Below are 13576 nucleotides of genomic sequence, written 5' to 3'. Positions count from 1 at the left end.
CAGAATTATAGGCAGGATATCTGGATAGCACAGGTTGTATAATGCGTCCGAAGAGAGCAGGGTTTTTTTTATGGAAAACACTAAAAGACCCACGAAAACATTAATAATTGTATGTCTGTGCACAGCGCTGCTGAGGAGCATATATCAGTGCTATATCACCTCTACCATACTTGGATTGCATGGATCCATTTAGATCTTAGTCCAGAGGTTCTGAGGAACATAGCAAAACACCTTAAAGCTGGACAGCACCATCTGTTTTGGTATAACCTGCTAAGAGAAACCAAACAGTAATGTGAAACCCTGAGAAACCCAGAAATGTGAAAAAGGTCCATTGGTAATGTCCAGTTTTATCAGTCTGATGAATGAGGTTTCTGTGGGATTTGGTTGGGATATCAAATCAGGTATGGAGAGTTTCCAGCTATACCTCAGATTCTACCAGTGCTATACTTAAGAGTCCCACCAATGTTTCCCTCAGGTCAATGTGATCTCTACGGAGACCCCCACTACGTTTCCTTCTCGGGAACTAGGTTCAACTTCCTGGACAACTGCACGTACACGCTGGTGAAGGAGAAGAACCCCCGTCACCAGCTCAGCATTACAGTGGACAATTACTTCAGCTACCCTCGGCTGTTTGGCTCATCGGTCAAGGGCATCATTCTGAAGTACCATAATGACACCGTCACGCTGCGCGTGAACGACGATTATAAAAGGGTGGAGGTACGTCCGTATAATTCCTCTCTGAGTCCTGTGTTTAGCCCTTGGCCTAAAGGGGTTAGATCCTCTAACTTCTGGATGAACAAAAGTATTAGAAAAAAAGATCACAGATCAGCCATAACATTAATACCACCTTGTTCCACTGACCATATAGTAGCACTGTGTAGTTCCAGACTGTAGTCCATTTGTTTCAGTAGCAGCACTGCTGTGTCTGATGTATTCGTACCAGCGCAACATGCATTAAGCTTATTCTTCTCTCTCTCTCTCTCCTCCCACCTTATTCTTCTCTCTCTCCTCCCACCTTATTCTTCTCTCTCTCCTCCCACCTTATTCTTCTCTCTCTCTCTCCTCCCACCTTATTCTTCTCTCTCTCTCTCCTCCCACCTTATTCTTCTCTCTCTCCTCCCACCTTATTCTTCTCTCTCTCTCTCCTCCCACCTTATTCTTCTCTCTCTCTCTCTCCTCCCACCTTATTCTTCTCTCTCTCTCTCTCTCCTCTCACCTTCTTCTTCTCTCTCTCTCTCTCCTCCCACCTTATTCTTCTCTCTCTCTCTCTCTCCTCTCACCTTCTTCTTCTCTCTCTCTCTCTCCTCCCACCTTATTCTTCTCTCTCTCTCCTCCCACCTTCTTCTTCTCTCTCTCTCTCTCCTCCCACCTTATTCTTCTCTCTCTCTCCTCCCACATTATTCTTCTCTCTCTCTCTCTCCTCTCACCTTATTCTTCTCTCTCTCTCTCTCCTCCCACCTTATTCTTCTCTCTCTCTCCTCCCACATTATTCTTCTCTCTCTCTCTCTCCTCTCACCTTATTCTTCTGTCTCTCTCTCTCACCTTATTCTTCTCTCTCTCCTCCCACCTTATTCTTCTCTCTCTCTCTCTCTCTCTCTCTCTCTCTCTCTCTCTCTCTCTCTCTCTCTCTCTCTCTCTCTCTCCTCCCACCTTATTCTTCTCTCTCTCTCTCTCCTCCCACCTTATTCTTCTCTCTCTCTCTCTCTCTCTCTCTCTCTCTCTCTCTCTCTCTCTCTCTCTCCTCCCACCTTATTCTTCTCTCTCTCTCTCCTCTCACCTTATTCTTCTCTCTCTCTCTCCTCCCACCTTATTCTTCTCTCTCTCTCTCTCCTCCCACCTTATTCTTCTCTCTCTCTCCTCCCACCTTATTCTTCTCTCTCTCTCTCTCCTCCCACCTTATTCTTCTCTCTCTCTCTCTCTCTCTCTCTCTCTCTCTCTCTCTCTCCTCCCACCTTATTCTTCTCTCTCTCTCTCTCCTCTCACCTTATTCTTCTCTCTCTCTCTCCTCCCACCTTATTCTTCTCTCTCTCTCTCTCCTCTCACCTTATTCTTCTCTCTCTCTCCTCCCACCTTATTCTTCTCTCTCTCCTCCCACCTTCTTCTTCTCTCTCTCTCTCTCCTCCCACCTTATTCTTCTCTCTCTCTCTCTCCTCTCACCTTATTCTTCTCTCTCTCTCTCCTCTCACCTTCTTCTTCTCTCTCTCTCTCTCTCTCTCTCCTCTCACCTTATTCTTCTCTCTCTCGCTCTCTCTCTCTCTCTCTCTCCTCTCACCTTATTCTTCTCTCTCTCGCTCTCTCTCTCTCTCTCTCCTCTCACCTTATTCTTCTCTCTCTCTCTCTCTCTCTCTCTCTCTCCTCCCACCTTGTTCTTCTCTCTCTCTCTCCTCCCACCTTATTCTTCTCTCTCTCTCTCTCTCTCTCTCTCTCTCTCTCCTCCCACTTATTCTTCTCTTCTCTCTTTTGCTGCTCTGACGATTTCTTGTGCTGTGGTCACTGCAGGCGGACATTGAAGAGTTGCGCTCATAAATGTCAAATTGGCCAGAACTTTTCTTTTAATTCGTTGCTGCCAATTGGGGTGGCAGCAGGGGTGGCAAGGCTTTCTTTCAGGGTAGCATAGGGTGGTAGATGCACCCATGTCACCACCCAGATAACACCTACCTGCTCTGTGGTGGTCAGTCCTGTGGGGTCCTGAGCATTGAAGAACAGGGTGAAAGGGGTCTAAGAAAGTTGGACAACAGTCTGGAGCTTCTATATGGTTGATCAGGGGCAAGACTCAGAAAGTCCAAGGAACTGGTTGGCGAAGGCATGTTTGAAATGCAGGGATAACCAGAGCCAGACTGTTTAGACTAACTGTAAAGACGCATTTCTGACATGTATTGTCTCACCTAAGCAACCAAACTAAACTTTGTTTTGACATGTTTTTCAGGCTTTTCTGAATCAGATTCCAGTCCAGCCGCCTTATAAACAGAATGGCATCAGGTTTGAAAGCACAAACTACCAGGTCTTCGTTTACCTTGACCAAATCCGCTCTCACGTCTCCCTTGACCCGGAAAACACCCTGCAGATCACTCTGGCAATGGAGTACTTCCTGAATAACACCGTTGGACAGTGTGGTCAGTGTGTGGCAGTGTGGTCTGCTTTTCCATTTTGAAATATGGCTTAGCAACAACTCAGCAACCAACCCATTACAATAGCAACTGCCTTACAACACCAGCTAAAGTATAGCAGCACTTTAGCAACCACCTAGCAACAGCTTGGCAACTAACACCTAAACCATAGCTGCCTAGCTAAAGCAACACCTTTGCTGCCTAGCAACACGTTAATATCCACTTAAAAACCAACCCATATGCCCACATACCATATCATCACCTTAGCAACCATATAGCAACACCCTAGCCACCTTAGCAACTAACAGCTTTGAAATTTCCTTCAGTTGTAAAACACAGTAGTTTTTAACGTGTGTGTGTGTGTGTGTGTGTGTGTGTGTGTGTGTGTGAAATCATTCCAGTTTTAAGGCAAAAATGTGGTTTGCTTTGCAGGTGTGTGTGGAGGACCCTCATGTGTACGGAGGAATGGACAGGTTGAAAAGGAGAACTGCTGTGAAAGGACTGCCTATGACTGGATAGAGGAGGACCCTCTAAAGCCCTACTGTTCACATGCCCCCAAGAATAAACCCTGTACACCCCCCCCCTCCACCCCTGCCCCTATATGCAACGCTCCTCTCTGTGACCTCCTCACACATAAGTAAGCTGCAGCTTCATCTCATGAAGGCTTTTCAGAAGTTCCTGAATGCTGACACTGACAGTTTTATTCCACACCATCAAATTCACTATGTGCTTTATTCACTGATCAGCCGTAACATTAGTACCACTGACCGGTGAAGTGAAAAACAGTTCTTGAAGGTAATGAAGGTGTACCTACCTAACAACACCTTAGCAACTAACAGGTATACCATAGCAACGCTCTAGCAACTACCTAGCAACTAACAGCTATACCATAGTAACACCTTATCATCCACCTAGCAACACCTTAGCAGCTTACAGCTATACCTTAGTAACCAACACCTTAGCAGCTAACAGCTATACCTTAGCAACCAACACCTAAACCGTAGCAACACCTGAGCAACCACCTAGCAACAGCTTGGGAGCTACCACCTAAATATGGGCAAGCTTAAGAATCTGAGCCACTTTGACAAGAATCAAACAGTGATGGTTAGACGACTGGGTCAGAACATCGGTCAGAACATCTCCAAAACATCAGGCAGGTCTTGTGGGGTGTTCCCGGTATGCAGTGGTCAGTACCTACCAAACATGCTCCATGGAAGGACAACCGGTGAACTGGTGACTGGGTCAGGCCTGCTAAAGGCTCACAGGTGCGAACCGTGGAGGCCCCACCTCACAACCTACTGGACTTTAAGGACCTCCTGCTAACATCTTGAATCCATGCCTCAAATGGTCAGATCTGTTGTTAGGCGGTTGGTACTAATGTTATGGCTGATGGGTGTATACTATACAGTTGTTAGAATACTAACATTATAATGTTATCTGGAGGCCTTGTCTCTCTCAGCAGTTATACTCAGACCTCCATTTCTGACACTGACAATCACACCATGCTCAAATTACTCAGATCACCCCCCCCCCCCCATTCTTCTGGTCCATATCTGCATGCATTTATGCATTACACCGCTGCCATACGATTGGCTGATTAGATGGGTGGTCTTTGATTTCACGTACAATGAATCTGAATTGAATCATGAGGTGTCCAGAGATTCCCACCTCTGTAACACGGCTGTTCTTTCAGAGTGTTTCGTGAGTGCAGTCAGAGTGTGGATGTGGAGACTCTGCTGAGGAACTGCAGGTTGGACTACTGCATTGTCAAGACCAACAGCAGCATCTGCTCCTCACTTCGGCACCTCAGTGAGCAATGCCAGAGGCTGGGCGTCTGTGTGCACTGGAGAAACCTCACTATGGGAATCTGCGGTGAGTATGCACCTTCTTAAGCACACAGACCAGACAGACAGGAGATTGTCTCACATGATGAGTCGAAAGCACAATACCATCTGCTCTGCTGGCTGGTCCGGTTAACTCTTCCTGTGCTGGAGTGTGTGTTGACTGTGATTCTGTTTCAGATGTCCCATGTCCTGAAGGGATGGTTTTTGATGAGTGTCGCAGTACTCCAAATGATGTCTGTAAAGGCGGGTGAGACATCACTGCTTCTATCTATCTACCTGTCTGTCTGTTTGTCTGTATGCCTGTATGTCTACCTATCTATCTGTCTGTCTATTGGATATCTGATACTAGCAAAATTAGAGGTATAGGTTATCGGATAGTTAGGATGATCCATGGGGCTGATCCATTCACTGAATCCGTTTTTTCTGACCCGTCGGTCCCCCTCCTCTGCTTTAGCAGCCTGCTCTGTTTTCTCAAGACCAGCGCAAAGATGAGGGCCGAGCGGGGATCGGGCAGACAGAGACCTAGAGTCCAAAATACATAAAAACATAAAAACATAATTTTTCACTAAATATGAGTAAATTCCAGTCATCGTTTTTAAAAGCCGTTTTCAGCGATAGAGAGACGCCGGAGCTGAACTGCTCGGCTGGAGGTTTGCGTCTGTAATGGAGGACAGCCCAGAGCGAGGGGGAGAGCGAGGGGGTCATGACGTCACTGCCACAGCTGGTCTTCCATATAAGGAGAACCAAGAAGGGAGGGGCTGGCTATTGCGAGCGAGGTGGACTGATACAGAGATGTTGTGTCCAGAGTGTTGCTATTGTGAGATTATGGTACTCATAAAATACCCATCTGCCAATCGGATTGCGAGGCCAGAACTAACTGTGGTGTAATTGTGTCTTTCAGGGTACGAGTACCAGGGAACTTTGGTACTGACAGCATGAGATCCGGCTGCTTCTGCCCAAACAACCAGTCCCTTGCAGAGGAATACAAGACGAAATGTGTATCAGAGTGCACCAGTGAGTGGTAGACCTTTTCTAAAGGCCATAGACATTGCAAAAAGAGGACATGTGCACGATACAGTCTGTACATTACTGGACAGACTACTGAAACATGTATGTATAGTCATGCACCTCAGACTCAATTTATAAGCCGATAGTTACTTGGTGTGTAAGCGATTAATCAGAATAATCAATTATTCGCTTTAATAATCGAGTTGATCGAGTCATTTGTCGCAGCCCTATTCCTGACATCTCTTTTTTCTAATGCGTTATAAGTGCTGTTGTGTTTCTGGTCATGTCTATGTTACACATAAACACAAGTTTTGATTTGCAGACTGCAAAGGCCCCCTGGGAGAGCCCATGCCGGTGAGAAATGACCTGCTCGTTTATACAATATTAACCTTTTAAAAAATCCACTAATCAGTGGGTGAGCCTAAGAATAGCCCGTAATCTTCTCTCAGTATTAATAGATGTTTATTTCTTACCACGGCAAATCTGTGAATGCTCCTCATTCACTGTTATCTCTTTGTAAGGTTGGAGCAATATGGGAGTCAAACTGCCACATATGCAGATGTAATAACCAGACCCTGACTGAAGAGTGCTCGCCCATGCGTCCTTCTCCAACTCCCATATGCAGTGAGGACTCCACGCCTGTCTCAGGCTGCTGCAACAACCAGATATGTGGTAATGAGTCTCATCAACAGATTTTCAGTCTGTTTCTGTCTCTAAAGCTGTGTCTGGATACCTCTACCTGAGTTCAACAGTGGGCCGAGCTGTATAGCAGTCTGCACTTACACTGATTAAATATGTGGTAAATTTCACCACAGGCTTCAGCACTGCCAATAATGATGTTTCTTAGATGGGAATGTATTTATCATCACTTTTTAAGAGTTTGCTTAGTCAGTTCTTGGCCCTGCTGATAGAAACACACAGAAATAGGGTGGAAATTAATATGTATAAAAAAAGATGGAAAAATGTAATAAATGTTAAACAATGAGGATTTTATACATAAATTTCACATTTAGTAAGAATATTAATCACGTTGTGTTAACTAAAGTACCCATGAGGCTGTATATCTCTTTGTCTTTCAGTTAAGAAGACTTGTGAGTACAATGGAAAGACCTACAAGGTAAAGGGAATGCTTCATGTAACCGTTATTTAACAATAAGACACATACGACTATATCGGTCCTATTTTAGCAAACTTTTGGCGAGCCGTCAACCTCGCAGCTTGATTGAAGGCATGTCAGTGTGTCTTTGCTATGATAACAACGAGATAAGAACGCCTTGCGTGGCTCAAAACACACAAGAGACATATACTAAGTCTCTTAATGAATCATGGGTGTTTTGTTTTTGGGCGTAACGTGCAATAAACCAGTCCCTTTAAGAGCCAGGTGCGGTCTGACTTGACTGGCTGATTGCTATGTCAGTGGCGCATCACGAACAGTCTGGGAGAGTGTGCTGAAGAGGTGGAGCGTCTCGCCTCTAGAATAATATTATTTTATTTTATTCTGTTTATTGTTACAGTAAAAGTTTGCATAGCTGCCAGCCGGCACGCACTATGGGTTTGCACACTGCTGTGTGTCCATATGTGTGCAATTCACTGCCAAGACAGCAACGAGCATCTGACTGTTGACGTCTGTCTAGGTTGTTTTCAGTCAGTGGAGCTCCTGTGTTTTCCCTTACCAAGACATCAGCACCCCAGAAATTGACCTGAATGAATGCTAGTTGCACTCATTGCTGATACATGTGATGTGCAAATGCTGCCTAGTGCCAGGCCTGGGCTAGGGGGGTATAAAGCCCCCCAGCATTGAGCTGTGGAGCAGAGGAACTACTGTGTTCTCTGGAATGATGGTTGTCTGGAATGATGGTTCTCTGAGTGATACCTCACTAACGTGCTGAATGCAATCAAATTCTCACACCAATGCTCCAAAGTGTAGTAGGAAGCCTTCCCTGGACAATGACCTTGCTCTTTCATTGTTTCTTCTGAAATCAGGGAAATTTTTAAAATTGCTCATTGCTGTGAGGATTTGATTGCATTCAACAACAAGAGCGTTGTTGGATAACGAGTTGGTGGACGATCACCACCCCACCTCATCCCCAACTCCTCTCAGAGGTATTGGATGCAGCACTAGCCATCATACCAGAGAACACAGTAGGTCCACTGCTCCACAGCTCAATGCTGGGGGGCTTTATACCCCTCTAGAGTCCTGTTCTATTGGTAGAACTGTTCTCTACAGGGACTAGACAAGCTGTGTGTGTGCATTTGCACATCTGTGTCAGTAAATGGTGCAACTGTAAAAGGGTACACCTGCAAATATGACCTGTCTGACCTTATATACTGAATAGCATTGGATATTTGTTTTCAATGGAGTGGGCCTTACTGATCTTGTTTTCATTGGTGGCCCAGGTGGGGGACACATGGAGGGACCCCTCACAGCCCTGCGTGACGTTTAGCTGCACAAGGACTGGCACTGAAATAAAGAGAAGTGTGTGTCCTGAACAGAGCTGCTCTGAGGTAAGCCTTCACAGACGTCCCAGTGATGCACGTAATGACGTAAGTGAGGTGGATTTGCACTTTTGGATATCAGCCCTGTGAATTCCTGTTAACTCCACTGACTTCTTTACATGCAGGAACTCCGCGTGTGGGATGAACACCATTGCTGCTTCTCATGTATGTTGTTTACACTTTCTTACTGTGCCATTTTTGATGAACCACATGGAGCCTGTTTCACAGTTGGTGGCTCAATGTGGCCTAGAGTGCTGAGTTATGGGTCACAGGGTTGTGGGTTCAATACCCAGGTCAGCTAAGATTCCCCTATTGGGCCCTTGAGCAAGGCCTAACCCCCCCTGCTCCAATTCTCAAAAATACAGTGTTGATTTTTAATTAACACTAGAAGAGCCGCGCTGCTCTGACCTGCTTATACCTAGTGGTCCAGAGCTCGGGTCACCATATGACCACCTACCAGAAGCGCTGTGTTGGTCTCACCTACTTATAGAGTGATCTGGGGGTCAAAGGTCCACCTAGTCTTTGCACAAGGAAGCTGTTGCTATGATGGTGCTTCTTTCACATGCTGTTCAGGTCTGTGTAGATGCACGGGGATTATCCCATATTAGTCCTTCCATAGTGATTTGAATTACGACAGATTGACAGATTCCTGATTTGGACATTTTAATTAGGTGGGGTTGGTGAGGCGCAACAGATAGCACCACTCACGTGCCAGTGAGCTATTACACCATATATGAGACTGGGGTTCGGGCAAGACTCCTAACACCACATTGGCCCACCTCTGTAATACGAGTAACCATTGAAGTCGCTCTGAATAAGAGCGTCAGCTAAATGCCATAAATGTGAATGGATGTCCCAATCAAATTATTTTGCCCCCCAATCCGATCCAAGTCTCTTAACGTTGAGTAAGATGTGAGCTGATACCGATCTGATCTTTGTGCTTGTATAAATAATCCAGCCTCACAGTTTAGATCAGATGAGCTGCTGATTAATAGTATTTATTTTTAGTAGCAGTTTCTATAATCAGACGTTCTGGACTGACTGATTTAGTTTTATATTGTTTAATATCTTATAATCCAGTCTGACTCTCCTCCCTGACCAATCAGCTCCCAGCTCCTTTACAACACTGTAATCAGGTCACTTTATATGTTTACCCACTCTGACCCAAGAGCAAGGCCAATTGTGCTCTCTCAGGGCCCGGATGCCGATGTCCAGGATTCAAACTAACGATCCTCTGGCCATAGTGACAGCACCTTATTAAACTGGACCACTCCGGGCCTTACTCAGATTATGTGTATGATAATTTTATGTGTGTTTTATATACTTTGACAGTTTTCCTAAAATAGAATCTCAATAAATTGCAGTATATTGAATCGTAACCCCCAGATCATGATACCAGGTTGTGCCAATCCACAGCCCTAGTAATGAGTTTCACAAGGTCTGATGGGGCTGAATCGCCTACTGAAGGGGATTTGAGCTCTGCTGAGTCAGCCACCAAGTGAGCAAGGGAGGGTGCACCCAGGTGCAGAGCAAACTAAAGACACACAAAAGACAGCGATGGGCTCTGAACTTCAAAGTGGGGGAAACTAGAACTTCCCCCTAAGCTACCACCCGCTCAGACCTGCAGCGAAGGCCAGTGGCAGGGCTAGTCAAAGACTCAAGAAGAAAAGAGGGGAAACAATGAAGAGCACTGCAACAACAAACTCGAGGCTTTAGAAAGGAAACAAAGGAAGCGAAACTTTCTGATTTGATTTATTTTTATTATTTCTTTCAAATCTGGATTTACACTGGTACTCTCAGAAACAAGAGAGCCAGGCCACTGGTTGCAAAAGGAGGCGCTCTGACCCTCCCACTGATGGTCAAAGTTGGCCTAGCAGTTGATCCAGCCCCAGGCTGGACCAATAGGACAACTTTAACAATGTGAATGGGATGCATGTGCTACTGACCAAGGGTTGACCCCTTTATAGAAACATCTAGAAAAGGTTTTCCAGCCTTTAACCAAGCATATAACCATTAAAGCTTCCAATAGTTCTTTGAGTTGTCATGGCTCTGTATAGAACCGCTGCCTCTACTATTAAGGCTTTGTAAAGAGTGTAGGAATAGACCACCCAGCCATACTGCATTGATTAATACTGTTACCTGGATCGTATCAGTTGCTTTGGTGGCTTTTCTCTGTGGTGCTCATTCCTCACCATAGCTTGTCCTCACTTCAACCCCAGGCAATGTAACCTGTGCAGTCAGAGTGTCCAATATGACCGTCACCGTCGAAGGCTGCACCCAGGAGGTGAAGATACCCAGCTGTGAAGGTCACTGCCCATCAAACTCCATGTAAGATTCACTCACTATCTACAGCAGACAGTGTTTAATAGTGCAAGTAAATGCTGTGCTTTATCAACAATAATGAGTTATAATATACACTATTAACACGATTAATCTACTTATTTTAACATATTAACCTTTTTTTTTACGCAAATTAATCATCTTACCTAGTTTGGCCCCTTAGGGTCCCTTAACTTTCTCCCGTAGGTCTCTCTCTCTCTTTACGGAGCCTAGTGACGTATTAGCATTCATATATAGCAATGTAAACACAGCGGTGCTACTGTTGAGCTCAGAGGATAGATTACACTTTATTTATGCTGAAATATGGATTAAATCTCATAACTAACTCCCATTCTCTTACACACACACACACAAAGCTTCTGTGTTCGAGCTTCATCGGGTTTGAGGCTAAAGTTTTCTGAACTACACTGAGATATTTCGAGCTATTATAAGAAAAAGAAACATAGACAGTTCATTACATGTTTTGTTCTAAAGGAGGCGCTAGCTAGCATTTTAACTTGGGATTAATCACAGAGTATTGTTGTGATTAATTAAATTATAGGACAGCTGATTTATAGATTGACACCTGTAATTAAAAGCCCTTCAGTTTTCAAAGAAGTCACCTTGAGAGATGTTGTTTAAAAGAACATTAGTTCTAGGTCTGCTTTAGTTTTCTTCACTGCAGCCATTGCATGGAAATGTGCAGTTCTGCCACCAGCACGGCTCTGAACCTTCATTTAACTTCACAGTATGAGTTCACATTCCTATGTAGAAGTAATGCATATCAGCCAGTATGTTTCTCTTAGGACAAGCATCCGTAGGCTATCATGCTAACACCCCCACCTTGGATGTTTCCCCCTTTAATTTAAGCCACAGATGTAAAATCCAGCCCCTAGTCATGCAGTCTGCCTTTTGTCCACACATTAGTGAAAGAGTGTGAGGTTCTGAAGAGCTTACTGAACTCCAGCGTGGTTCTGTATGTAATAGGAGACACCGCTGCAACAACAACAACAAGTCAGCTGGTGAAATTTCCTCCCTCCTAGATCTTCCACCATCAGCTGTGAGAGGTATTATTATTGAACAGTGGAAGCTGTTTAGGAGGAACAGCTCACAGAGAGCAGCTCAGCCAGCGAGTGTCTGTCAGACCACGTAAAGTTTCAGAGCGGGGTCAGGGCCGAGTGCTGAGCTCAGAGCAGAGTGCAGAGAAGTCTCAGTAACTGCAGAGCTCCAGACCTGCTGCTGTTAGAGCTTAGAGCAAAGGGGGACCAACTCCATATTAATGCCCATAGGTTTCGAATAGGATGTCATGAAAGCTCCTGTAGGTGTAACATAAAGGTGTCCCAATACATTTGTCACATAGTATAGCTTTATACAGTTCCCGAATCCTAAAAACAGGGCATGGAAATCCACTTCACACTTCCAAGGACGTAACGTACATATCAGCCTTTTCTACATGAACTGAGCCACAGAATCAGTGGTGGTTGTGGTTTGACTGGTGCTTGTGGTGTTTTGGTGGTTAGGTGGGTGAGATCTGGAGAGCTGGAGCCTGACCGGCGTTGCTGTCGGAAGAAAAGGTCTGAGACCAGAATGCTTTCTCTGAGCTGCAACGGAGCCGCCCCCACCCAATACACCTACAACCACATCCTCAGCTGCGAGTGCCAGTCTGACATCTGAAATCCCGTCAGCTTTTGATTACACTACAGTGAAGGAAAACAGGGTCTGGGGGTTTTATGCGTATCGAGGGTGTGTGATTTTGATTATGTGATGAAGGGTTTAGCTGTAATTGCCATTGAAGAGGTGTGTGAGCTGATCACCTTTCTGCCTTTTATATGATATGTGGTGTTTTAATTATGTGTTTAGATCCATATATTTAAAATCATAGTGAAATAGGGAAATAGAAAAACACTGAATGGCTGTTTTAATCAAGTCAGCTGAACAATTCTAGGCTATGGTTTCACCCTGCAAAGTTCTGAACTCCATAATGTGCATAATGTCACCTTCAGGTCTGTGTTACATTAATATCTGCAGTTCAGTTATCCGCTAAATGTAAGAATATTGGCCTTGTTGTTTCACTCAGGTTAATACAGGGGAATGGTTATCACTGCTGCCCACCAGGTGGCACAATATACCAATCAGTTTCTCTGGGCAAGACATCTGGGGCCGGATTCACAAAAGCTTTCCTAAGAAAAAACTTATGAAGGATCTTAAGAGGAACACTAAGAAATTCTTAAATGCAAATCTTAAGAAAGTACAAAATTATTATCAATACTAAATTATTATTCATAATAATATTTTAATAATTCTTTTAAGATCTTATATCATATTAAGATCTCCATAAGACACTCATTGTTGTTTTCTTATGTAGACCATTTAGCTGTACAGCTCACAGCTTAGCATGAACAATGCAAAATGACATTTTTAATTTTTCAATATTCAGTTAAACCAGTGCAGTGGAGAGAAAATTGAGTAAAACCAGAATCAGACTAATCATTCAGGCATTTCTAGAAAAACAAGAGATAGACATGAATTCTCCTCATATAGAGACTAACAGAGCATTAAGATCCATCTAATTTAGGCCTTTTTGAGGCTGACCTATTGACCTATTGAACTCCTACACCCTGAGAGAAGTGTGAGGATGTTATAAGGTTAAGAAACATATTTTTTGGGGGGAATATCAACTGTTCTTAAATATTTCTTAAGTAAAAAGTTAGAAAAGAAGAAAAATCGGAAGATTTAGAAAAATATTTTTGAAGAATATCAATGTATCTGACCTTTTTTCTTAAAAGCATAAAGATAAGAAAA

General features: G+C 44.2%; 1 protein-coding gene across 1 annotated transcript in view; it reads left to right on the top strand.

The window, feature by feature from the left end:
• Positions 1-12448, top strand: part of LOC140550330 (mucin-6-like) — a 36643-nt gene extending 24195 nt beyond the window's left edge. The window contains exons 30-41 of the mRNA XM_072674265.1: positions 476-717; positions 2927-3113; positions 3540-3744; positions 4801-4979; positions 5129-5198; positions 5853-5965; positions 6282-6313; positions 6481-6631; positions 7039-7076; positions 8357-8464; positions 10653-10783; positions 12295-12448. Coding sequence (XP_072530366.1) covers positions 476-717; positions 2927-3113; positions 3540-3744; positions 4801-4979; positions 5129-5198; positions 5853-5965; positions 6282-6313; positions 6481-6631; positions 7039-7076; positions 8357-8464; positions 10653-10783; positions 12295-12448 — 1610 coding nt within the window. The remainder of the gene's footprint in view (positions 1-475; positions 718-2926; positions 3114-3539; positions 3745-4800; positions 4980-5128; positions 5199-5852; positions 5966-6281; positions 6314-6480; positions 6632-7038; positions 7077-8356; positions 8465-10652; positions 10784-12294) is intronic.
• The last annotated feature ends 1128 nt before the right edge of the window (positions 12449-13576 follow it).

This window comes from Salminus brasiliensis, chromosome 2, assembly GCF_030463535.1.
Source record: "Salminus brasiliensis chromosome 2, fSalBra1.hap2, whole genome shotgun sequence".
NCBI classification, from domain to species: domain Eukaryota; kingdom Metazoa; phylum Chordata; class Actinopteri; order Characiformes; family Bryconidae; genus Salminus; species Salminus brasiliensis.
Note: the sequence above shows the minus strand (reverse complement) of the source record. Positions and strands in the feature narration are given on the sequence as shown.